The sequence below is a fragment of the Pyrus communis genome, chromosome 16, assembly GCF_041283825.1.
Source record: "Pyrus communis isolate YQ-2024b chromosome 16, ASM4128382v1, whole genome shotgun sequence".
NCBI lineage: Eukaryota > Viridiplantae > Streptophyta > Magnoliopsida > Rosales > Rosaceae > Pyrus > Pyrus communis.
In genome coordinates this window covers 5,970,845-5,994,091 of record NC_142580.1, presented here as the reverse complement: position 1 = coordinate 5,994,091, position 23,247 = coordinate 5,970,845, and the positions used below count along the sequence as shown (strand labels likewise).

The 23,247-nt window shown below is 39.2% G+C and overlaps 4 protein-coding genes across 6 annotated transcripts; 1 reads left to right on the top strand and 3 right to left on the bottom strand.

Moving 5' to 3' along the window:
* Positions 1-218: 218 nt before the first annotated feature.
* LOC137730936 (cytochrome P450 71B34-like) lies at positions 219-2,136 on the bottom strand. The gene is made up of 2 exons (XM_068469948.2): positions 1,190-2,136; positions 219-955 (listed from the first exon to the last, which is right to left on the bottom strand). The coding sequence occupies exons 1-2, from the start codon at positions 2,114-2,116 to the stop codon at positions 335-337; spliced, it is 1,548 nt and encodes a 515-aa protein (XP_068326049.2). The 5' UTR covers positions 2,117-2,136; the 3' UTR covers positions 219-334.
* Positions 2,137-9,362: 7,226 nt separating this feature from the next.
* Positions 9,363-13,334, top strand: LOC137730937 (serine/threonine-protein kinase AFC2). Of its 2 annotated transcripts, none has more exons than XM_068469949.2 (12): positions 9,363-9,595; positions 10,156-10,342; positions 10,777-10,803; positions 10,895-11,048; positions 11,144-11,192; positions 11,287-11,401; positions 11,655-11,746; positions 11,915-12,071; positions 12,181-12,245; positions 12,348-12,445; positions 12,551-12,653; positions 12,783-13,334. In XM_068469949.2, exons 1-12 carry the CDS (start codon positions 9,494-9,496, stop codon positions 12,930-12,932), a joined length of 1,299 nt encoding a protein of 432 aa, XP_068326050.2. In that variant the 5' UTR covers positions 9,363-9,493; the 3' UTR covers positions 12,933-13,334. The 2 variants fall into 2 exon arrangements, with proteins under 2 accessions (XP_068326050.2, XP_068326051.2); XM_068469950.2 differs by having other exon boundaries at positions 9,376-9,595; positions 12,790-13,334.
* A 1,303-nt stretch (positions 13,335-14,637) lies between these two features.
* LOC137732132 (uncharacterized) lies at positions 14,638-15,989 on the bottom strand. The gene has a single exon (XM_068471432.2). It carries the CDS (start codon positions 15,987-15,989, stop codon positions 14,787-14,789), a length of 1,203 nt encoding a protein of 400 aa, XP_068327533.2. The 3' UTR covers positions 14,638-14,786.
* On the bottom strand, positions 14,638-20,178 carry LOC137732131 (uncharacterized). 2 transcript variants are annotated; one of them, XM_088687471.1, is made up of 5 exons: positions 18,331-20,159; positions 18,036-18,125; positions 17,447-17,552; positions 16,737-16,849; positions 14,638-16,592 (listed from the first exon to the last, which is right to left on the bottom strand). In XM_088687471.1, the coding sequence occupies exon 1, from the start codon at positions 19,888-19,890 to the stop codon at positions 18,343-18,345; it is 1,548 nt and encodes a 515-aa protein (XP_088543597.1). In that variant the 5' UTR covers positions 19,891-20,159; the 3' UTR covers positions 14,638-16,592; positions 16,737-16,849; positions 17,447-17,552; positions 18,036-18,125; positions 18,331-18,342. The 2 variants fall into 2 exon arrangements, with proteins under 2 accessions (XP_088543597.1, XP_088543596.1); XM_088687470.1 differs by having other exon boundaries at positions 16,170-16,592; positions 17,447-18,125; positions 18,331-20,178.
* Between the last annotated feature and the right edge of the window lie 3,069 nt (positions 20,179-23,247).

Below are 23,247 nucleotides of genomic sequence, written 5' to 3'. Positions count from 1 at the left end.
ATTAAACTTTTGTCTATCTTTGTAATGTTTAAAAAATATTGTCTCAATTTAAAATTAAGTATTAAAAGTGTATCTATGTTTTTAAAGGACTGAAATGTAGTTTTCTAATTATTTAATGCTAATGATTTCTACATTTCCTTCTTTTGTTATGGTCTTCGGTTAAACAAATCAACCGATAAAAACAATGAAACTGAATGTAGCAAAGGAGTATAAAAAGTATGAAAATCATTTTTTTTATTTAATTATAACATAAGAAGATGAAAACATATCAGTTTAACTCAATTCAATCTTAATCGTAAATTCATCTTCCCAAATCCTAATGATACTAGGATTCTTAATTCTGATAAAATTTCTGGGGTACAAGTAAGAGATGATTTTTCATAGGCACGGTGAGAGAAGCGTCAGCTGATTCTTCCATGTCCAAATCTTCCACCTTCATCCCATTAGGCAATTTCCAATCAAACCAGTAGAGAAGATTTGCAAGTCCAAACTGTAGTGTCGTTGTCGCCATGTATATCCCTGGACACATTCTTCGACCAGCTCCAAATGGCAAATATTCATAATGTTGTCCTTTAAAATCAACCGAGCTTCCATCAAACCTTTCTGGGAAAAACTCTTCTGGGTCGTTCCAAATCTTAGGGTCTCGTGCGATTGCCCCTTCATTCACAAGGATGAGTGTTTTGGGGTCCACATCATAGCCTTGGATTTTGAAGTGGGACATGGCTTCTCTTGGAAGAATCATTGGAGCTGGAGGATGCAGTCTTAGTGTTTCTTTGATTATCATCCTTAGGTATTCAAGCTGCTCCGTATCACTTTCACTGACTAATCCTTTGTTTCCAATGCAATTTCTGACTTCTTGTTGCGCTTTCTTCATCACTCTAGGGTTCTTAACTAACTCTGCCATTGCCCACCACATTGTAATTGCACCAGTGTCTATTCCACCTAAAAATAAGTTCTGATTCACATGTCTCATAGTCAGCAACATAAAAGGGTATGCGTTTGAAAAAATTAGTAATTAAAAAATGTTGTTTAAAGTTATAAACACGACTTATTTTTATTAAAGAGCAATGATATTGTCTTTTCTTTTAAAATAACTCAATATTGTCGGTGACTGATAAATAGCAGTTTTTATGAAAATTACTACAAAAAAAATTAATCATTCATTGGTCTGAATGAGTTTAATAATTACCATGAGGACAGCCTTGACACTTGCATGACCAAGTTGTGCAGCTCCAACCACGCCAGTTTGCTCCTTCAATGTTCTAAGCAACACATCAATTATGTCTTCGTGTTCTTGTTTCCTCCCAGGCATCAAATGATCATCAACGAGCTGCTGAAAAAACACATCCGACTCACTCGTAATCCGATCAAACTTCTTTTGCACACCGGTAACCCTGTCGGTAATCCACCCGATCCATGCCGGAAAGTACTCGGCTCTCGACATGCCTCCTAGCATGGTTTCGATGTCGTGAATGATCTTGTGAATAGCCTTACCGCTCTTGTAATTGCTGCTCTGCAAGCTCGTCCCAAACCCTACTCTAAACACTATGCTTGCAATTAGGGCAAACAACATTTCGCTGACATCGACAGGAGTGACAGAGGATGAAGAGTGATCAGAGATTGATTTTACCATTTTAGCCACTTCTTCTTCACGGATTGACCGGTAAGACTGGACCTTTTTCACGCTGAAAAACTCGACCACGCATATTTTTCTAATCTCTCTCCAGTAGTCGCTGTAAGGCGAAAATGCCACGTCGAGATAGTTGTACGTGAGCCGACGGGACCCGGCGTAGGTGGGCCGGCTGCAGCAGTGGAGGTCATTGGTTTTGAAGACGTCTTTGGCGGCTTCGGCAGATGAGACTACTACGGTGGGGATGCGGCCGAGGTGGAGGAGCATGACGGGCCCGTATTTTTGGGAGAGTTGGAGGAGGGATCGGTGGGGTGCTGAGCCAAGTTGGTGTAAGTTGCCTATGATGGGGAGCTTGGGAGGGCTTGGTGGAAGGTGCTTTTGCTTATTTTGTGGGGTTTTATTGACATGTTGCTTCTTTTTAAGTAGAAGTAGAGGGATAAGTAGGAGAAGTAGAAGCCAGAAGATTTGGGAGGTCATGGGAGTCATTGTTGGAGCTTTCTATCAATGATATAATTTTTCTGAGGTCTTCGTCTATATATAAGCAGAGGTAGAGATTTCGTAAGGGGAGTCAAAATCCTAAAGGGCATGCATCATGTGTATGCCTTTCAATGCATATGAATTTTTAATCACATTATTGGCTATTATAGTATTTAATTGTAGAAAAGGAATTAGCTATCCAGGCCGCTGGAGAAAATCAAAAAGATTTATAACACTAGATATATTTCTGTTTTTTATTTTAACCCATCACAGTTGTAGAAGCATTAATGTCTACTTTCAGCTTTTAGGCTCTCCTTTCTTTTATTTTTGAGCTTTTATATTGGATCACTTCATGTTAAAACTCTGGAACTTGAAGCGTGGAATCTTGGCTAGTTTTTTTGGACAAAAAAAAAATATGTAAGTTTGTAAATTTGACAAAGCAACCAAATTCTTGCAAGCTTATCATGTTGCTGGTGCTTGTGGGTTTTAAGATGCTTCAAATTCTATAAAACTAATCTAAATTCCCATATGTTGTGTTGTACAAGAAATTTTTCTTTGCGAGCGGAACATGAGTGTTACACCATGTGTTTTTATATAAGTAGTGAAAAATTTTATTTTTTAAGTTATTAACTTTTTAACACACATATCCCACCGTTTGTATAATGACACGTGGTGTACCACCCCGTATTCCAGTTACATTGAAAAATCTCTCGTGTTGTACGAGAAGAGGACAAAAAGAAAAGGAAAAAGACAGGAGGAAGAGAATGTAGGAACATAGATGAAGGGAGAGGGAGGGGGAAGATGAAAAAGGTAGGAAATTAATGTTAGAAAGTTAAAAGGGGAAGGTAAATGTTAGGGAGATTATGTTTTTAGACTACATGAGGTGACTGTTGATGGTAAATTTCTTTCTTTAATGGTTTACAAAAGAAAGAGGAAATTGTAGCAATGATCCCTCAACTTTAATGTAATTAGAAATGGTCCTCAAACTAAACATTCATGATTAAATTTGCAAACCAAATGACATGGTTGTTGATGATTTGGTTATTACTTAAGTATTGATTGATGTGCTTATGTGCTATTAGTGACTGTAAACACGAAAAATTCCTGAAACAAGAAACAAGAAACCGTGTACAAAATATATTTTTTGATATTAATGGTTTTGGGGTTACAATCTCTTTGTAATTTGATCCTCTGATTCTGTCTTCGTAGGGTGTAGGTTTGTGGATGAGTTGTTGATCCAAAGGGCCGTCGGGGCTTGATCTAAGGATGAACAGTTGATGAACGGATCTTCGAGGGCTTTTGGGCTTGATCTTGAAGACTGGGTATATGGATTTCTTCAAGGGCTTTTGGGCTTGATCTTGAAGGTTGATGGATGAGCGGATCTTCAAGGGCTTTTGGGCTTAATCTTGAAGAACGATTGGATGTGTGGATTTGTTGAGGTTGTTGATCCAAAGGGCCGTTGGGGCTTGATCTTAGGATGAACGGATGATGAACACTTTCTTTAAGGGGCCGTCGGGGCTTGATCTTGAGTCGGTGGAAGTTCTTCAAGGGCCGTTGGGGCTTGACCATGAAGGAGGATTTGACGAAGAACGAAGATAGCTTTCTTGATCCTTCGGGATTTGCTTGAGAGCTTTAGAGTTTCAAGGCTTCAAGGTTTTGGTGTGATGTAAATTCCCTTCTTTCTTTCTCCTTTTTTTCTTTCTCCTCTTCCTTCCCAAAATGAATGCCTTGGCTTCCTATTTATAGAATTCCAAAACTTGATTTTTGGATTTAAATAATCAGATGAAATAAATCATTTCTGCCAGGTATTGACACGTGTCCTATTTGATGACCTTTCCAATTTATTTCGATTTTTCGTTGAGTCACACGCTACATGTAAAATTTATGTGACACGTGAGCGTTGAAATTTTAATTATTCGTCAACATTCATTTCACCGAAATTTCGATGTCCACAAATGCCCCCACTTCAAGGCGCGTCGTAGACATGTGCTTGTCACGTGTAGAAGATGCGTTTTGAAGTCCCTTAATGTAGATGTCAACCCAAGGGCCGTCGGGGCTTGATCTTGAATTGGGCTGGAAATTTCTTCAAGGGCCATCGAGGCTTGATCTTGAGTTCGACTGGAAGATTTTCTGGTTTCCTCCAATCGTTGATTAAACGCACCGTCGTCGTCACCGTCATGATTGTGATCATCAAGGTCGTCGTCCATGGCTGTTTGGCGATTGAAGAAACCTATTCTACAGAAAGTAGAGGGATTGCGGGTTGAGGGCATGGCTTGGGCCTGGATTTGGGCTGCTCCTTTTTGTGGACTTCAACTTCTGTTTCTTTGAGTTGGCATGGGTCTTAAGTGTAGGCAAACCCACTTTAACATGTATATTTTTTTTTTTTGGATAGAGAATATATATATATATTTTTTCTAATACATAGTAACATATGTATTTTTTTTCTTTTCTTTTCTTTTGTAATAAAATTGACTTTCTTTAATGAAATATTTATTTATTTATTTTGATGTGACTGTACTTGAAGTTTTGAAGTTTCAAGTTGCCTACGTACTCTTCCAAATAAGAGATCAAGTCATAACGTAGTTCGAATGAGTGATGGTTTTGATGATGATTTTGCCGTACACAGTTTATGCTCTTGCGGGCCAGGAGCGTTTGTTGTCACCTTTTAGGCTCGTGCGGACGAGGAGCTTTTGGTGCCGTTTGCAGTTTCAACTCGTGCAGACAAGGAGCTTTTGGTGCCGTTGCAGTTTCAGCTCATGCAGACAATGAGCTTTTGGTGCCGTTGCAGACAAGGAGCTTTTGGTGCCGTTGCAGTTTCAGCTCATGCAGACAAGGAGCTTTTGGTGCCGTTACAGTTTCAGCTCGGTGCCGTTGCAGTTTCAGCTCATGCAGACAAGGAGCTTTTGGTTGTCACCTTTTAGGCTCGTGCGAACGAGGAGCGTTTGTTGTCGCCTTTTATGCTCGTGCGGACAATGAGCTTTGGTTGTCGCCTTTTAGGCTCGTGCGAAACAGGAGCGTTTTTTTTTTTGATGATTTTGTCAAACGATCTTAGAGAGGCATTACTTGCAATCTTCATAGCAAGGAGTCTTGACTGAGTGATTGAAGAAGTCTTTGGGGAAGAAATCGCGCATCGTGATGGCAACGGACGATCTTTGTGTCATAACTTCATCATCCTCAACACTTTCATGTAGCTTTGAAGGTTGACGGTAGCTGCTTTACCCCCTTTCCGATTGGTGAACTTGTGGAGGAGACCTATGTTTCTTGTGCATTTTCTTTGGAGTGACATAAGTCCATCCTTCAACTTCACTTGACTTGACTGACATGGTTTTGGAGCATGCCCCCAGCGGTTGAGGTGAAGATTTTGAGTTCAAAGAGCCAGAAGTGACGGTGGTATAGTTTGACTTCACCACATCATTAAGATCTAGCTCGATGATCCCTTTCTGAGCCAACTTCATGATGAGATCTTTTAGCACAAAGCACTTTTCCGTCGGATGACTAATGAAGCGGTGGAATTTACAGTACCTTGGACTGTCAGTACGGTTCATATCTTCTGGCCGTTTGCACTCAGGTAGGTCGATCACCTTTTTGTCAAGCAAGTCATCTAACATGGCAACCACGTCAGAGTCGGGGAATGGATAAGTCTTCTCCTCAAGCTCGTTCAAAGTGCGTCTACGTATCTCTTGATCACGAAAAGCTTCGGTTTGAATCGCCTTGCCTCGTGTATGGATTTTGACTGGAGTTGTGTTGACCGTCATTGCTTCCTTGGTGGGTTTCCACGCAGCCTTATCCACCTTTGGCCCCAAAACTTTGTCATTCTTGTAGTCGGCGATCTGTTCTTTCTTCCCATGACGGGTGATGCTTAACTCCATATCATGGGCGCGGGTGGCTAACTCCTCAAATGTTCGTGGTTTGATGCCTTGAAGGATGTAGTGTAGTCCCCACTGCATGCCTTGAACGCACATCTCAATGGCGGAGGTTTCAGAAAGCCGATCTTTGCAATCCAGACTTAAGGAGCGCCATCTATTTATGTAGTCGACGACAGGTTCATCTCTCCACTGTTTCGTACTGGTCAGCTCTAACATGCTTACAGTACGACGAGTGCTGTAGAAACGGTTGAGGAATTCCCTTTCTAGCTGGTCCCAACTGTTGATAGACTCAGGTTCGAGGTCAGTGTACCAGTCAAAAGCGTTACTTTTCAGCGAACGCACGAACTGTTTGACGAGGTAGTCTCCCTCTGTCCCAGCATTGTTGCAAGTTTCAATGAAATGGGCGACATGTTGCTTCGGTTTGCCTTTTCCATCGAACTGCATGAATTTTGGGGGCTGATAACCCCTTGGCATCTTCAAAGCATCAATCTTCTTGGAGTAAGGCTTTGAGTACAGTACGGAGTCATGCGAGCTTCCTTCGTACTGTGTCTTGACAGTGCTTGCGATCATCTCCTGTAGCTGCTGGATAGAGAGAGATCCCATGAATGTCGTTGCTTGGTCTAGCTTCGGCTTCTCTTCAACTTTCTCCACTGATGGCTCCTCTTCTTCGTCGTCTTCTTTCTTTAATAGGCCAATATTTGGGTCGACTTTCACGTCGGGCAGCGCATCTAGTTGGTTGACAAGTGCGGCAATCTGCAAGTCCTTCTCTTCCACAGTCCGTGTGAGCTTTGCGATTGCTTCATTCATCTGAGCTAACTGCTCCTCGATTGAAGTTGCTCCAGTGGTCATGACTTGCATGGTTGTACTGCCGCTTGGATCAGGGTCGGAGAGTAGGGACTCTGAGTATTTCCTCGGGCTTTCGTCTTCTTTACCTTCTTGAACCGTGATGTAGAAAACATCTTGGATCTCCTCTTCAGTGCCGTTCTCTTGGGTTTGTTGGCATGAAGATTTGCCAGTGTGGACAATGATGCGCCTCCTTACCTTCAGTGGTCCTTTTGTGTCGACCTCTAGGATTGCTTGGCGCTTCATCCTTGAAGGAATCAAGCTTTGAACGTCGTCTTTTTCTCCTAACCCATCGAGCTTTTCTTCCTTTGGTGTTGTCTTCCTCTTCCCAAAAGGCTTCTCATTATCTTCAAATCTTTCTGAAGCTGATCGTCGCAGAGGAGAGATAACTGTGTTGCTTTGTTTCTTAAGCTTTAACAACCTTTCAAAAACAGAGCTTTGGGATGTCGGCGCGTTAAACCTCTTGAAGACAGAGGTTCGGTCTTGACCACCAATGCGATTAAGCACTGAAGTTCTGGAGCTTGAATGGCTCATCCTATCGAAGACCGACGTCCGAGGGGAGGGTTTAGGCTCTTCTTGGTCTTGTTCAATGCTCACGCTGATGTGTTGAGCGCTAGCTTTCTTCACTTTGCTTGAAATCTTCACGGGTGCATTTGGTGTGAAGCCAAGTCCAGCCTTGTTGTTGTCAACTCCATAATCATGCTCCTTCAACTTCTTTTGGGTCTCGGTGAGGTCGCGATCTTTGTCGTTGACGGTGTTTGAAACCTTCTTTCTAAGATTTGAAGAGGAAGCAAAGTCATGCCTAGCCTTTGACATGAGTTCGTAGGCATTTGGGTTGAAGCCTTCTTCGGTCCTCTTAGTTGGAAGAGAGCTTGGTTTCACTATGACACCATGTTGCGCCTCCAGACGGTTGATGAGTCCGGCGGTTTGCAAGTTTTTCTCCTCTTCAGTCTTTATCAGCCTTGCAATTGTTTCCTTCATCTGAACCAGCTGTCTTTCAATGGAGGTAGTGCCGATAGTCATGACTTGTTCTTTGTTTGAAGCCATGGACTGTGCTTGAATATCTTGAACGGAGACAGAGATAAGAGGTAGAGATGGTCCCACTGGGCGTGCCAAATTTGTAAACACGAAAAGTTCCTGCAAAAAGAAACAAGAATACCGTGTACAAAATATATTTTTTGATATTAATGATTTTGGGGTTACAATCTCTTTGTAATTTGATCATCTGATTCTGTCTTCGTAGGGTGTAGGTTTGTGGATGAGTTGTTGATCCAAAGGGCCGTCGGGGCTTGATCTAAGGATGAACAGTTGATGAACGGATCTTCGAGGGCTTTTGGGCTTGATCTTGAAGACTGGGTGTATGGATTTCTTCAAGGGCTTTTGGGCTTGATCTTGAAGGTTGATGGATGAGCGGATTTTCAAGGGCTTTTGGGCTTAATCTTGAAGAACGATTGGATGTGTGGATTTGTTGAGGTTGTTGATCCAAATGGCCGTTGGGGCTTGATCTTAGGATGAACGGATGATGAACACTTTCTTTAAGGGGCCGTCGGGGCTTGATCTTGAGTCGGTGGAAGTTCTTCAAGGGCCGTTGGGGCTTGACCTTGAAGGAGGATTTGACGAAGAACGAAGATAGCTTTCTTGATCCTTCGGAATTTGCTTGAGAGCTTTAGAGTTTCAAGGCTTCAAGGTTTTGGTGTGATGTAAATTCCCTTCTTTCTTTCTCCTTTTTTTCTTTCTCCTCTTCCTTCCCAAAATGAATGCCTTGGCTTCCTATTTATAGAATTCCAAAACTTGATTTTTGGATTTAAATAATCAGATGAAATAAATCATTTCTGCCAGGTATTGACACGTGTCCTATTTGATGACCTTTCCAATTTATTTCGATTTTTCGTTGAGTCACACGCTACATGTAAAATTTATGTGACACGTGAGCGTTGAAATTTTAATTATTCGTCAACATTCATTTCACCGAAATTTCGATGTCCACAGTGACACATCACTTGATTTGCAAATTTAAGTTAAAAATTTGATCTCCCTAACATTATCCAAGTTGGATTATAGAGGCAATGATTAGGAAATGACACCACCTATGTGTAACTGACTCTCCACCTCCACGTACCTTAAAGAAACGATAGACTAACTATCTTGTTCCAAATCATGCCACATCCTAATAATAGAGTTCAAATAATTTCTAGGTGGCCTTTACTATTGATTGATATGTTAATAGCACTCCTTAAATTCATTATCACAAATGTAACACATATCAACCAATGATAAAAGTCATAGAAAAGATATATACAAAATAGGTGCAGAAGATTTGATCTCGACTTGTTCACACGACATTACCCTGCTTGCGCATCCTTTCACATTTGCAAAAATTCCAAACCGACCCACGTCCAATTACGGCCCACTTTTTCTTTAAGCTGGGCTGATGAGTAAAAAAACCCAAGTCTAATTACGGCCCATACAATTAATATTGTGTGGTCAACATAACAGCTCCACTTACCAACCAACAGTCCAGATTAATCCTCCCAATCACATCCGACGGTTCGCGGTGGCTCACAAAGAACAGCGGTTACTGGGTTAGGGCGTTTTCTCCGTATCTCGCGATCTATTTTGTTTAATCAGAGCGAGCTCTGTTTCAATCGGTGAATTTAGCGTTAGGGTTTTGAATTGTATGGAGATGGATTACGTGTCGGAGTTCCCTCTTTCGCACATTGATCGGCGTCCAAGAAAGCGCCCCAGGTTTGCTTGGGACCCCCCTCAGCCTCACCCAAAGGTACAAATTTTACGCTTGTTTTTGTTTATTTAGGCTTTGGTTTGTATACTTTTCATTAAAATTAGCTTTTCAATTTTGAATTCATCCCAATTTACCTTCTTATGTGTGGTAAATTCGACTGGGTAGGATATAATGTTAAAATTTTAGGTAATTTGAAGGTAGAAATCGAAATGATTTCATTTTCCAAATTTCATGATCTACTAGTGTTCAGAAAATTTTGATCTTGTCCAAAATATTGCCTTAGACATGAAATTATATTTCTTGAGGAAATTCAGTTGTATATTAATAGTATATAAATGATTTGGAAGACTTGAATAACTGAATTGTTAGTATTTTGATGACCCCTTAGATATATCATAGGTGAGGCATATCGAAGCTGGTTATGTTCAGTATTCGGGTGTTACATTTGTATGATTTATTTAATCTGCATACATTGATTTTGTATTTGGTTGATTAGAAAAGATAAGGGAAAATGTTAGAAATGAATGATAGATGGGTAAGGGGTGAAGTTTTTGTATTAATGTTTGTATAGTGGAGTATGAATGAATGGCTGTGTGTAGGCTCAGTCGGGAATATATTATGAGCAAGATGTTGGAAGTGGGACAAGCTTTGGACCTACGAGAGTACTCCCAGACCGCCCTAGTCTTTTTGTAAAGGGGTTAACTCAAAAAGGATCTTCCCCTCGGCGAGATGATGACAAAGATGGACATTACATGTTTGTGCTTGGAGAAAATTTAACATCTCGCTGTAATTACGTTCATTCATCGTTGAAGGGTTTTTCCGTTTACATTCTTCATGTGTCTCTCGATACTGTATTTTAAACTCCCACAATCTAATAAATCACACTGATGTACTTCCAACTTTTTTTTTTTTTGTTTGCTCAATGGTGTACTTCCAATGAATTTTTATATAAAGAAAATCTCCTTACGAGTAAAAACTTCTAGGACCTTATCTTTGGACTTTAGGGTTGCTCTAGAATTTAAAATATATATCTAAAGTGTTGAAAGTTTTATTTTTAGTTCATTTTTTTCGTTACGGTGTGCCTTCAAAATAATTTAGTCTGAGTAGTTCAGAATATTTGTTTTCATTTAACACACACACACACATAGTTGTTTGTTGATATTTTAGGTTTGTAAAATATTTGTAGTTTTCTGCTCAAACTATTGTTTCTGTACTTGCAGATAAGATCCACAGAAAAATTGGTGAAGGTTAGGTTTTCACTGGATTTAGACCTATGTCTAGATGGGTTCCTGTACCTTTGATCTGTCTTCTCATATTTCTGCTCTTTGCATTGTGTAGGAACTTTTGGTCAGGTTTTGGAATGCTGGGATAGGGAAACAAAAGAAATGGTAGCTATAAAAGTTGTCAGGAGTATCAAAAAATACCGTGAAGCAGCAAGGATTGAAGTTGATGTGCTACAGTTGCTTGGGAAGAATGACAGAAATGGAAGTCGGTGAGTATACTTTTCCTGTCATGGTTATTTCTTTTGCTTCTTAGCAGTTGTAAAATGAAATTTGGGTGATTGTTAAGTGGCTTTATTCTTTGCAGTTGTGTTCAAATACGGAACTGGTTTGACTATCGTAACCATATATGTATAGTAAGTATAAGCTTGATTTTTGATAAAAATGATTCCCCAACTTCACCAATATTTTGGGGGTTAAGACATTTTTGAATTTAAATGGTCTTAACAGGTATTTGAGATGCTTGGACCAAGCTTATACGATTTCCTCCGGAAAAATAATTATCGTGCATTTCCGGTTGATCTTGTCCGCGAACTTGGCAGGCAACTGTTGGAATGTGTAGCATGTGTGTAGTTGGACTTCTGTTGTTTCTCTTATCTCATTCAAATTTTATAGCGGCAGTTGTACTATTCCATAAGTTTTTACCTTTCCTTCTTAAAAATTTACTTGAAGTTTCTGCTTTTTTTTTTTTTTTTTCAGTAAAGCTTATTCCCATGACATGTATGAATATCTTCTGAGCATCTTTTCTTGGGCTGGACAATGACTTTAAAGTGAACACTAGTAGTTCTTATGTTGTCTGTGGCATGTAACTTTTGCAGTCATGCACGATATGCGTCTCATCCATACCGACCTGAAGCCTGAGAACATACTTTTTGTTTCTTCAGAATACATTAAAGTACCTGAGTACAAGGTATTTCTTCCTGTGATTATAGTTATATTGTTCTGCAGTTTGTGTTTTTTTTACTTTTTTATTGTTGCCCCTTCAAATGAGACGGTTCACTTATTCTCTTTGCCTCTTACCTGCATCCAGTTCACTTATTGAAAATTGTAATTTTTATTTATTGCTTTGCTGTCACAGTTTACATCCCGGCCGCCAAAAGATGGAACTGGTTATAAAAGGTTGCCAAAGTCTAGCGCTATCAAGGTTATTGATTTTGGTAGCACAGCCTATGAGCATCAAGAGCACAACTACATTGTGTCGACAAGGCACTACCGGGCACCTGAGGTTATTCTGGGTATGCTAATAGTAATACTATGCTCTCTTTTCTCTTGCAAATCACTTGCATTTAGAATATTTAGTATCAATTTATATTTTAAAATTCATAAGATTGTTAATATTTACAGGACTTGGATGGAGTTATCCATGCGACATATGGAGTGTTGGTTGCATCTTGGTAGAGTTGTGTTCGGTATGTCTCTGAGTTATACTGGTCCATCAGTCTCTGCCAAATTTCTGGATTAGGACTAACTGTAGAGATTCTGACAAACAAATAAAATAAAATTCTTTACAGGGAGAGGCTTTGTTCCAGACACACGAGAACTTGGAACACCTAGCTATGATGGAGAGGGTTTTAGGTCCAATGCCACAGCACATGTTGAAAAGAGCAGAGTATGTGCTTTCCTTAGGAATTTCATCGTATTTTAAAGTTCAGATCACATTTGTTCGTCTATATTCATCACTGTCTCCTTTGCTACTTCTGTATTCTTGGTTCAGCCGTCATGCTGAGAAGTATGTCAGACGGGGTAGATTGGATTGGCCAGAAGGTGCAACTTCTCGAGAAAGTATTAAAGCCGTTTTAAAGCTACATCGTCTCCAGGTATATGGAATACCGTACTTTTACTCTTCTGTTTTGAAATATGTTCAGAAACGTTGTTTAAATTAAACTTTATTAAATCAACCACAAAAAAAAAAAAAAAACTTTATTAAATTATATCATCTTTGTCAGAATATAGTGATGCAGCATGTAGATCATTCAGCTGGTGATCTCATCGACCTCCTGCAAGGTCTCCTTAAATTTGACCCGTCCAGCAGGCTAACAGCTCCCGAAGCCCTTAGGCATCCCTTCTTTACCAGGGATCATTACAGGAGGTTTTAGCCAGTTGGAAAATTCATTCTTGTGTTGTTAGTAGGTTTTGGTTGGAGTGCATTACGGGGAATTAGCTTACTGAAGAGCGGTGTTTGCTTGCTTTCATTTCTTGGCATACACAAACATGAAGGGGCTCGACGGGAACCCTGGATTTCTGTAACTTCACTGTCTAGGGGAAAGCTTATGTAATTATCCTGTTCGCATAAGTTTCTCCTTGTTCGATTTTGTACCATGAAATGAAATGTAACATGTTTTTGAAACAATGAGTCGGATACATTAAGGTGTGATGCGTTTTCTGAACAAGCTTAGCCTTCGCCCTGTGTATTTGTTTGTTTATGTTTTCTCAGATGGATGAACATATGTTTGTTTACGTTTTCACATATTGCAGTAAATTTCAGTCTTGTAGTCTCATAGATTTGTCAAAAAGTTGGGTTGGTTTTATTTTCTGCTGCTTGAGAAATTACAGTGCATTACAGCAAAAGATCAAACTCCGTCGCGATTGAGGCTACTTCTGTCCATAAGCTCTTTGGTTATAAGTTTCACATATCAAATGGATTAAGGGCCACTTTGTGATTGCCGTGCTTTTAAAAAAAAATTTGTTTTTGTTGTTCTTTAAGAATGATCATTTGTGAAATAAAGCAGTTGAACGTTGATAAGCTGCATTTTTTAAGCGAGAGTATGAAAAGCAAGGAAAAAGCATTAGTAAATTTTAACGTGAAAATGATATAACTGTATCTAATGACCAAATGGGCATGGTAGAGGGGATGGTGGCGATATAGGGGCAGTGGTGGTGATAGCTGTGGTGGTGATTGGAGCATAAATGGTGGGGTATGGTGGTGCTGCCCATGGTTGAGTGTGGTGGTTGGGGTGTAGAGTTAACAATGGTGGTAGGAGGGCAGTGGTGACGGTTGTGGTTGTGATTATGGTTGCGGTCGTGATGGTTATGGCTGCAGTGGTAGTTATGGTGGTGACGGTAGTAGTGGTGGTAGTCATTTTGTTCTGCAAGGAATAAATATATGTGGAATGATAAATATTGTCATTTCTAAACACTAAGCGTATTAAAGGAATTGAAAATGTATTTTTTTTTGTAAAGTGAAAAGTACCGGGTTTGATTTTTTAGTGTAAAAATGTGGTTTTTCGTTAAAATGAACAGTATCGCGGGTTTTTCGTTAAAACTTCCAAGTAATTGGAAAACTAATGAAAAAGGCTTGAAAACTTTGAGTTTTAACGATAAGGACAAAATAAAGGGTAAAGTGAATAGTACCATATTTGACTTTTTGGTGTAAAAATATGATTTTTCGTTAAAGTGAACAATACCGCGAGCTTTTTGTTAAAACTCCCAAGTAATTGGAAAACTAATGAAAAAGACTTGAAAACTTTGAGTTTTAACGATAAGGACAAAATAAAGGATAAAGTGAATAATATCATGTTTGATTTTTTAGTGTAAAAATATAGTTTTTCGTTAAAGTAAACAGTGCAGCTGGTTTTTCATTAAAACTCTCTTAAAATTATTCTTTTAAAGTTCAATCCTGCATTTTATGAAAGTAGCTTTTAAAAGCTATACGAAGGTCCATTACTTTTAGAATAAGCAAAATATTTTTTTTTTAACCGAACTCAATTTTTTTTTTTAACGAAACTCTTTTTTATTGTTTAATTTTGAAGTGAAACAGCTTTTCGTGAAAACCAAAAAAAAAAAAAAGAAAAAAAAAGAAAAAAAAAAGAATATCCGATCGGGATCTCAATATGAATACGAAAGTCAATGAAACAAATTTGGAAGTAACTAGCGAAAATTCGATGCTTGACACACAATCCAAGAAAAAAGAAAAGATGAAAAAGAAAAAGGATGGAATTCCAAATGCTAGCTTAGTGCTTTGTCTTGCATTTTCTAGTCACCAGAACTCCATCAGGAGGTCTAGTAAGCACCACTCTGCAGTCACCGTGCAACCAGTACGAGTATCGGAGGATCTTTCCGAAGTTAGCTCGTGCCCGGAAATACCCCTTCACCTCAAACTCCGCCCGATTGTTCTCCATCTGCTTCTTAAGCCTCTGGCTTTCCAGCACTCCGAGACGCACCTGGCTGGCCACCATGTGAACATTTGCAAACATGGACTGACTCCTCTCTGCTGAGAAGGGTTCTACGTACTGGGTGGCAATGAGGGTATTTCCGTAATATAGATCAATGATCAGGTAGCTAAAGTCGACGCTGACCTTCTTGTTTGGGTTGGTGAAGTTTGCCAGCACTGTAACGTCGGCATTGAGAAGATATCCCATGTCAAGATACGCTGCGTTTAGCGTGGCGGAAGACACGTCGAATTTCGGAGTCCGGGGACGGAAAACAAGATAGATTATGAGAACCACTAGGCCGGTTATGATTATGAGAACCCAAAAAATTGCACAGCAAATGGCTCCGGACCATGTGAAGACGTTGGTTGGTTGAGGGCGTGGTATGAGCAAGCCCTGCGGGTGAGTACGTCGGCTATGCGGCTGCCCTTGTGAACCGTGTGGCCAGGGATATTGTTTGTCTTCACGATCATGGTACGGGGAAGGCCCGGTTGGAACTAGAGGCGGGGTTTTCCGGCCTTTATGCTTTTTCTTAGGATGTCGTTCGTCTTCGTGATCATGGTATGGAGCTGCCACGGGTGGAACTACAGGCTGGGTTTTCCGGCCTTGATGCTTTTTCCGAGGATGTTGGTCTTCATGATCAGGGTGCGGGGTTGGCACTGATGGAACTAGTGGTAGGGTTTGCTGGTCTGTCAGCGGATGTTGTTCTTCGAATTGTGGATGAAATGACACCAATGGACCCGCTGGGTTGGAATGCCGCCATTGATGCTTAGACCGGGGCCGGCGAACCTGCTCAAATTGTATTGGTTCTGGCTCGACTTCTGGTGGTTCAGGGTGATGCGGTCCAGGCCAGTCTGGTCTGAGGTTGGGTGGCGCGGGGTGTTGGCCATGGTGCTGTGGGAGTGGCACCAATGGACCGTGTGGAGATGTTTGTGGAAGTTGTTCTGGAGTTTGTGACGGATATGGCCGGACAAAATGTGGGTTGGTGTCACCAGGGCGAGGCATGGCGGTACGGAGTGGTACTGAGAAATGAAGAAGTGAAGCATGGAGGAGCGGATGCGGAATAATAATACTCAGGAATTGGTGTGAGAGAATAACTTGAAGAGGACTTCAAGGATGATTTTATGAAAGGGAAAAGAATCAACGTGTAGGTGGCACAGGAGGCAAGCAATCTCTGGTGGCAACTTTTTGTCCAAGTGCTTCTGTGTATTTTAGAGTGGCAGCAAAATTACATATTTGCCCCTATATCCAGCTTGCCTAAAAGCTAAATGCTACAGAAGATGCAAACTTCAACTGGATATAAACACTTCCTGCCAGATATACCATTCAACGCTAACTTGCTCATGACCAGAGAACATCTTTAACCGTTACCGGAGATGTTATGTGACCCGGGGTCTGGCTTATAACAAATGCCGCGAGTATTTGAAAAGCACCTTGTCGGCGGTTGTGTTATACTTGTGAAAACTAGTGGTGATTCCTTGGAAGTTCTCTTCGTGTTCTTCCATCCTCAAGACTCTGGCATGGCAAAGGAAACCCGGTCTTCATATTCTTTAATCCGCTTTTCTTCAGGACATGGCCAAAAAAATTTGTTGTTCTTTCTGTTAGTCCCTACATGCAAACGAAAAATACAAATAGCATCAATCAAAATTCTGCTAGAATATAATCCAATGCAAGTAAAAGAAAAAAAAAAGAGGGCAAGAGAATAGTGGCAGTAGGTCCAAAAATCACTGCATTTCGAATAAGAAGTCATACTTGAGTAATTTTAATGCCCAAATTTGATTGATAGTGCTCTCACGCTGGCGTTCTTAAAATAGATCTGCAGCCTCTGCATGTGAGCTATATGTCCATGAAGGTCATGGTGCACCCTAAGAAAATTTAAAATAAAAAAAATAAAAAAAATAAAAAAAAAATAAAAAAATAAAAAGTTATAAGGGATTTAATGTAATTACTAATTAGGATAGAGTTATTCTCAAAATAAATAAATAAAAAACAACAACTATCACTGAGAGAGAGAGAGAGAGCTTGGTCAAACAGCTTATTCATATAAGGAATGCAGCAAAGATCTCAAGCAGAGACAACAGAAAACATGCGGTATTGTGCCCCATAAACGACATACTCAAATTAATAAAACACGAAGTCGAAAGCAAATTCTTGAGCAATCAGATATGATCACTCACTTACATCATCTCATCTCACATTGAAAAAAGAAAACGAGAATCAAAACTCTAGATTGCTTCAGAACTATATTGGTAGATAACACCAAAGACTAGGCATATAATCAAGTCGAAGAACTCTGCCACGGTTAAGGTTGAATTCATTAGTCCAGAAACTAATAGGGAACAAAATCAATACGCAGTTTTGAAATCTTCATTAGGTTTCTCTTTAGTTTACCTTCCTTAGACAATTGGGGGTGATAGTCAATAACAATGTTCTCTGAGAAAAGAGTAAAGGTAAGCAATTACCGTTCAGCAGTCTGGTTCTTGCAAAGCCCACTTGCATTACGTGTTGTTCCCCCGGTCAAAGAAAAGAACAAAGTAGGCTAAGGTACTTTTTGGCATTCTAAGCAGACTGCATGCGTCAAGTTAGGGAGACAAACCATATATGGATAAGCATTATCGACCAATAACAAGATTCAAGAATATGGTGAGAAGACATTGAAAACAATTATGAAGGCCATAGAAATTTAGAAACAAATAATCATGAAGCAACAATTCCTTCAAAGCTTGTGCCTAAAATGCAGCATTGTACCAATGATTTTATTAATCAACCATCAACCACCACAATACTCACATCCTTCTACTTTGATAGTTTCAATGTCAGTTTTTCATGACGGTGAAATAAATTGTCATAAGCACTGGACAAATGAATATATCCTGGGTATCTAATACTTACCATCCTCTCCCCACCCACCCCCCCCCCCCCCCCCCCCAACATTCCCTCGTACACACCCATGTATCTTGTTTGACGACACTCACAAGCAGCAGAATACATGTACTTGTATTCATATCAAATGGAAATATATATACATAAATGAATCGTACAAGCTTGCACCTGAGTTGTTTGTAGCTTGCCAGAAAGAGGATAATGGACCAGGCTTGATGAGGTGAAATCCTCGCTAAGAAGTGCCTCTAACTATGGACTCTGCAATAGACCATAGTCCGTAAGTAAGATAGCATAATCATCACAACCAATAAACCACACTTAAAATAAAAATAGGTCAGTAGCATCACAGGTTTAACAGTTTATCGATATAAGCACCAAAACTTATACAACTGAACAACAAAACTGCAGCGACACTTATTGGTACATAAACATAAAAACTAAAGGGTTTGTATACTATACTAACCATTTAGCATTTTTATGCAGCATCTTTTGAATTGATGGCATTAACCAGAGTCTCAGAGAAAGCTCCATCAAGAGTAAAGCCCTTTTCCATCATCTGATCCCATACCCTACAAGCGACTGAAACCTTATTCTCCCTTATGAGACCCCCAATTATCAATTTAAAAGTTACCTCATCAGCGCTACATCCTCTAGTCTGCATTTCCTCATAAAGATGGATAGCGTCGCTCACTTTAGAAGCCTTGAGCAGCCCGTTAATGAGAGCATTATATGAAATCACATCAGGGGTGATTCCCTTCTCTAGCATTTCACTGAAAACACTATAAGCCATTTCAATATTCCCACTCTTACATAAGTGATCAACTATTGTGGTGTAAAATATACGGTCAGGCAACAGACCCATTGCTGTCATCTGATCAAGAAGCTTCTTGACTATATCTGAGCTACCTTCTCTTAAAAAGGCATTTATAAGAATAGTGAATGTAACCAAATCTGGCACAGTGCCCTTGTTACGCATTTCCTCAAACAGTTTGTAAGCACTTCCAGTTCGGTTTGCCTTGCAAAATGCTGTTATGATGGTATTATATGACACAACATTACACAACCCTTTTGGCTCCATCCTAGTTCGCATCAACAAATACGCCTTATCTGGTCTATTAGCTTTACAAAGGCCCATGAGAAGCTGATTATAACTATACACATCCGGTTCCATCCCACCCCTCTCCATTTTCTTCATCAACTTCTCAGCCTCCTCCAACATGAACGCATTACAGCAATAATTCAACAACACATTGTGAGAAACCAAATCCGGCTCGCACCCATTTCTCTTCATAAATGACTTGATTGCCTGTGCCTTATCAATCCTACCGGCACGACAAAACCCGCTAATCAAAGCATTATAAATCAAACTACTAAAATTGACTCTACCCTTCATTTCATCAATGACAAGGTCATAAGCCAAATCAACCTTCCCACCCTTGCACAACCCAACAACCAGGGCCGTGCACGCAATGTTATCCGGCCTAAACCCTTTCCTAATCATACCATTCCAAATATCAACTGCCATATCAAATTGTCCAGCTTTACACAACCCATCGATAATTATAGTGTACGATACAACATCCGGCTCTCTTCCTTTATCAACCATCCTATGAAACAATTCCAAAGCAAAATCCGTCCTGTTTTCTTGGCACAGAAGATTCAAATATATATTGAAAGCCCAGATGTCAGGCAATGCCCCAATCCTATCCATGTCTCGAAGAAGCTTCTCAATGAGGGTGAAATTTCTAATCTTACACAGGCCAGAAATGAACCTGGAGTAAGTAAACGGGTTCAAGGAGAATCCCTTTGGCACCATTTCGTAGTAGTAGTGCTCGGCGAGATCGTAACGCGAGTGCTTGACGAGTACGCCGATGAAGCGGTTGTAGTCGACGCTGAAAACGCGGCAGTCCGAGTGGGTCATTTCGTCGAACACCTGGAGTGCTTGATCGATGAGGCCAGTTTTCACGTAGTAAGCTATGCGGCTCCGGTATATGAGGCGGTGAACGCCAAGACTTCGATACATATCAGAGTGAATGCATAGCAGAGACGGTCGAGGAACCTAATGCGTCGGAATGTATGGTATCCGGCGGAGAGGGAAATGGGAGGCTAGAACCCCAGAAATGGAGACGGAGGAAGGAAGAGCGGGTTTAGGTGTAGCCGCAGGTGAAACGACGTCGGTTCCAGAAAATGGTGGTATAGCTACAGCCATTCGATAGGAGGTATAGCTATGGCAGCTGCCAATGCCAAGGCCACCTGGTTTCAACAATGGCGACGATGAACGCAATGCGGCGCGGGGAAGGAGAGAGTGGGTGGATTTGGGTTTGGGTTTGGGTTTGTTCGGTTTAAGGATTTTTTGTTGGGCTTTGTATTTGGGCTGGGCTGACTTGGAATTAATTATGTTTCTGTTGGGTTTTAGTTGGGCTTTGAGTTTTGAAGACTAGGTTGTGTTGGCCCAATCTTATTTGCATGCGGACTTGTTAATAATAAACAAGTATGACATGATTACATGCTTGGTATGAACATCATTTGGTGAAGCGAATTTGCTATTCATAGACTTATTTTTATTTTTCATACGCTGTTGTTAATTTTTTTTACATTGATTTTCTGCTATTTGTTCGATCTAACGATCGAAAATTAAGATGGTATGTGAGAAGTATAAGTGGGTGTATGGATAGCACTACCCATGGTGTAATCATGAATAAAGAAAGAAGGAATCGGAATGAGAGGAGTTCCTCCTCTAATAATTTTCTCAAGTATTGAATTACAAGTTGTAATATGAGTGCCACTTGTTTGTTGAGTTCGTGTGTATTAGTAAATACATAAGAAGCCATAAATTCGACTAATTCTAATTTTTAACATACATGTGTTGAAATAACGAAAGAGAATGCGAATCCACTGTTGAAATTCTAAATAAGTAAACACGTCAATAAATTTCAGAAGCATGATCCTGTTTTTGGAATGTGATGTGAGACAACTATTCGACTAATGGTGCATGTCAGTCATATCATTGTCTCGTAATAATATTCTTAAAAAAAAAAAAAAAAAAAGTTTGAATAATTGTACGAGTGTAAACCATTTGCATCTACAAACTTTAGTCGTATCTCTTTTTATAATTAAAGTTCGACTCTTGCTTTCCATCCTCTAGATCGGAAAAATATATCGGCAATACGACACAAACAATTTCAAGTATCTTAGAAAGTCTCATTAAGTTAGCTTACAAGCATAAGAGGTCGTGCATGATTACAATGTATAAGTTGTATTCCAACTCACACACAAGTGGAAAACCGAGCTTTCACCTTATCCATAGAACATTTTTCAAATATTAATTCTTTCGCTTAATGACAAAGTGGTGAAATTATTGAGAGATAAACATAAAATTTGTTTTTAAGTGACTAATTTAGAGGAGTTTGGATCATCTGTCTGAGTTCAATCATTTGTAATTACGGTATTGTAATTAATTTTTGAGAAAATTATAGAAATGGTGGGTTAAATTTAAGAGATCGTTGCTCCAATGTATTAAAATTAAGGGACCATTTATTCAATCGAGTTAAAGTTGAGGAACCATTGGACAATTTTTTCCATTTGGCTTTTTATATTTGCCCCTTGATTATGCCTCATGTGCATGACACGTGACTTATTTTGATGGAATTCTTGACGAAGTTGACGAAAATGACCATAGTTGTACATTTTTACGAGTTAATAGATAAGTGGTTACATATTTTTAGTTGGGAGACCATTACTGCAATTGGGTTAAAATTAAGGAACCATTACTACAATTTCCTTTTGATTTATTTTTGGCTCATAAAATAACTATTATGTTTTCAAACTTTTTTTTTAAGCAAACAAAGATAATGTACAAGGAGTGAATGAGAGGTTGAGGAAGGGACGATGGAGAAATGAAATGTATGAAACAAAACCTAAAAAGAAAGTGAATCAATAGTTTGTGGTTAATTATCATTTTGTGTATTCATGTACATTTTTTCTACTTTCTTTATGTACGCTATTATTTCTCGATATTTTCTTTTCTCTCAAAATTTTTAACAAAAAGATGTTATAATTTTCTAAATTACATCAGCAAACATTTATCTTATTAAATTGACTCTGCATTTTCTAAGAGCACCGATGATAGTTTCATTTGTCCCTCATAACCTTCGTGTATAAAATACAACTTTGTGTTGGGTAGGGGACCGGAGAAGAAAACCAATTTGATTTTTTCTTTCCTTGGCCACCTTTCTTGACCCAATATTTTCTATTTCTGCCAAAATTATTTCTTTCTTTTTTTTCTATTGGTGCAACCGACGTTGACTACAGCTGAAAGGGTCTTAGACTGTTCATATACAATAATGCACGTCCATTTCTCACCAAAACAAAAATATAACGTCACCATTTGTGTATAAAATCCAACAAACATGCTGTTGGAGTAAAAAATTTAAAATGTCATATGAACTTATATATTTTTTAAAAATTTGTCACATGATTAAAATGGTAAGAGATTTATCATACCAATTTTACGAAATTATTAATTTGTCATCTTGTTTTAACTCCGTTAAGTTTTCAGTCCAAAATAATGTCATTTGCAAGACACTTGTGTTTTATTTTAGATATTTCAATATCTCACTCTCCAAATTGCTTTCGACAAAAGTAATTCAGAGGTTTATCAAAAAATACAAAAAAGGGGTTGATCTGGTATACGAGAATTTGAGGGTTTTCCCTTTGGAAAAAGGGAACGACTTGCACTCACTTCTCTCTGTTTCAAAGTAAATATGACTACAAATGTAGAATCATTACGGACCCTCCAAACTATGGATCTATGGTAAAGTTGGATAATATTCTTTATGTTGAAATGTAAACAATACGTAATTTATTTTGGATGGAAAACTTAACGGAGCAAATGTGAAATGACAAATTAATGATTTTAAAAAGTTGTTATGACAAATCGCTTAAAATTTAAGTCCATATAACAAATTAAAAAAGATGTATAAGTTCATATCACATTTAAAATAAAATTCCATTATTAGACAGTATATTGGAGGAATCCACCCCTGACTTACTTTAGCAGGCGAAGTTTTGAAACTTCATCTTTAATCCTGTCTTAATTGAGTAGCGCATAAAATCAAAGCATGCATTATGCACTGAAGTATTGGTTAATCTCGACTTAATCAAACTTTGGGTCAAATTTTCAACCGCTGATCGAACCCATTAGTTTGGAAATTTGAACAAATCGTGGTTGACCAGCAAGGCAATTTTGTCGATTTCTGGCCACATATTTTTGTTTAATTGGAACTATGATATTTGCAAAGTACCAATTGCCAACGGAGAATTACCACTTGGCACCTCCCAGCAACTTGGATTAATGGAGTTTGGTGGGGATTATGCTTGT

What these genes read in the sequence shown, in the direction of transcription:
- LOC137730936 (XM_068469948.2), bottom strand. Translation starts at nt 2,116, where the DNA reads ATGACTCCCATGACCTCCCAAATCTTCTGGCTTCTACTTCTCCTACTT. An exon ending in GTGTCAAGGCTGTCCTCATG is followed by an intron (nt 956 to 1,189) that starts GTAATTATTAAA and finishes CATGTGAATCAG; the next exon opens with AACTTATTTTTAGGTGGAAT.
- LOC137730937 (XM_068469949.2), top strand. Translation starts at nt 9,494, where the DNA reads ATGGAGATGGATTACGTGTCGGAGTTCCCTCTTTCGCACATTGATCGG. An exon ending in TTAAAGTACCTGAGTACAAG is followed by an intron (nt 11,747 to 11,914) that starts GTATTTCTTCCT and finishes TTGCTGTCACAG; the next exon opens with TTTACATCCCGGCCGCCAAA. An exon ending in TCTTGGTAGAGTTGTGTTCG is followed by an intron (nt 12,246 to 12,347) that starts GTATGTCTCTGA and finishes AATTCTTTACAG; the next exon opens with GGAGAGGCTTTGTTCCAGAC.
- LOC137732132 (XM_068471432.2), bottom strand. Translation starts at nt 15,989, where the DNA reads ATGCCTCGCCCTGGTGACACCAACCCACATTTTGTCCGGCCATATCCG.
- LOC137732131 (XM_088687470.1), bottom strand. Translation starts at nt 19,890, where the DNA reads ATGTATCGAAGTCTTGGCGTTCACCGCCTCATATACCGGAGCCGCATA.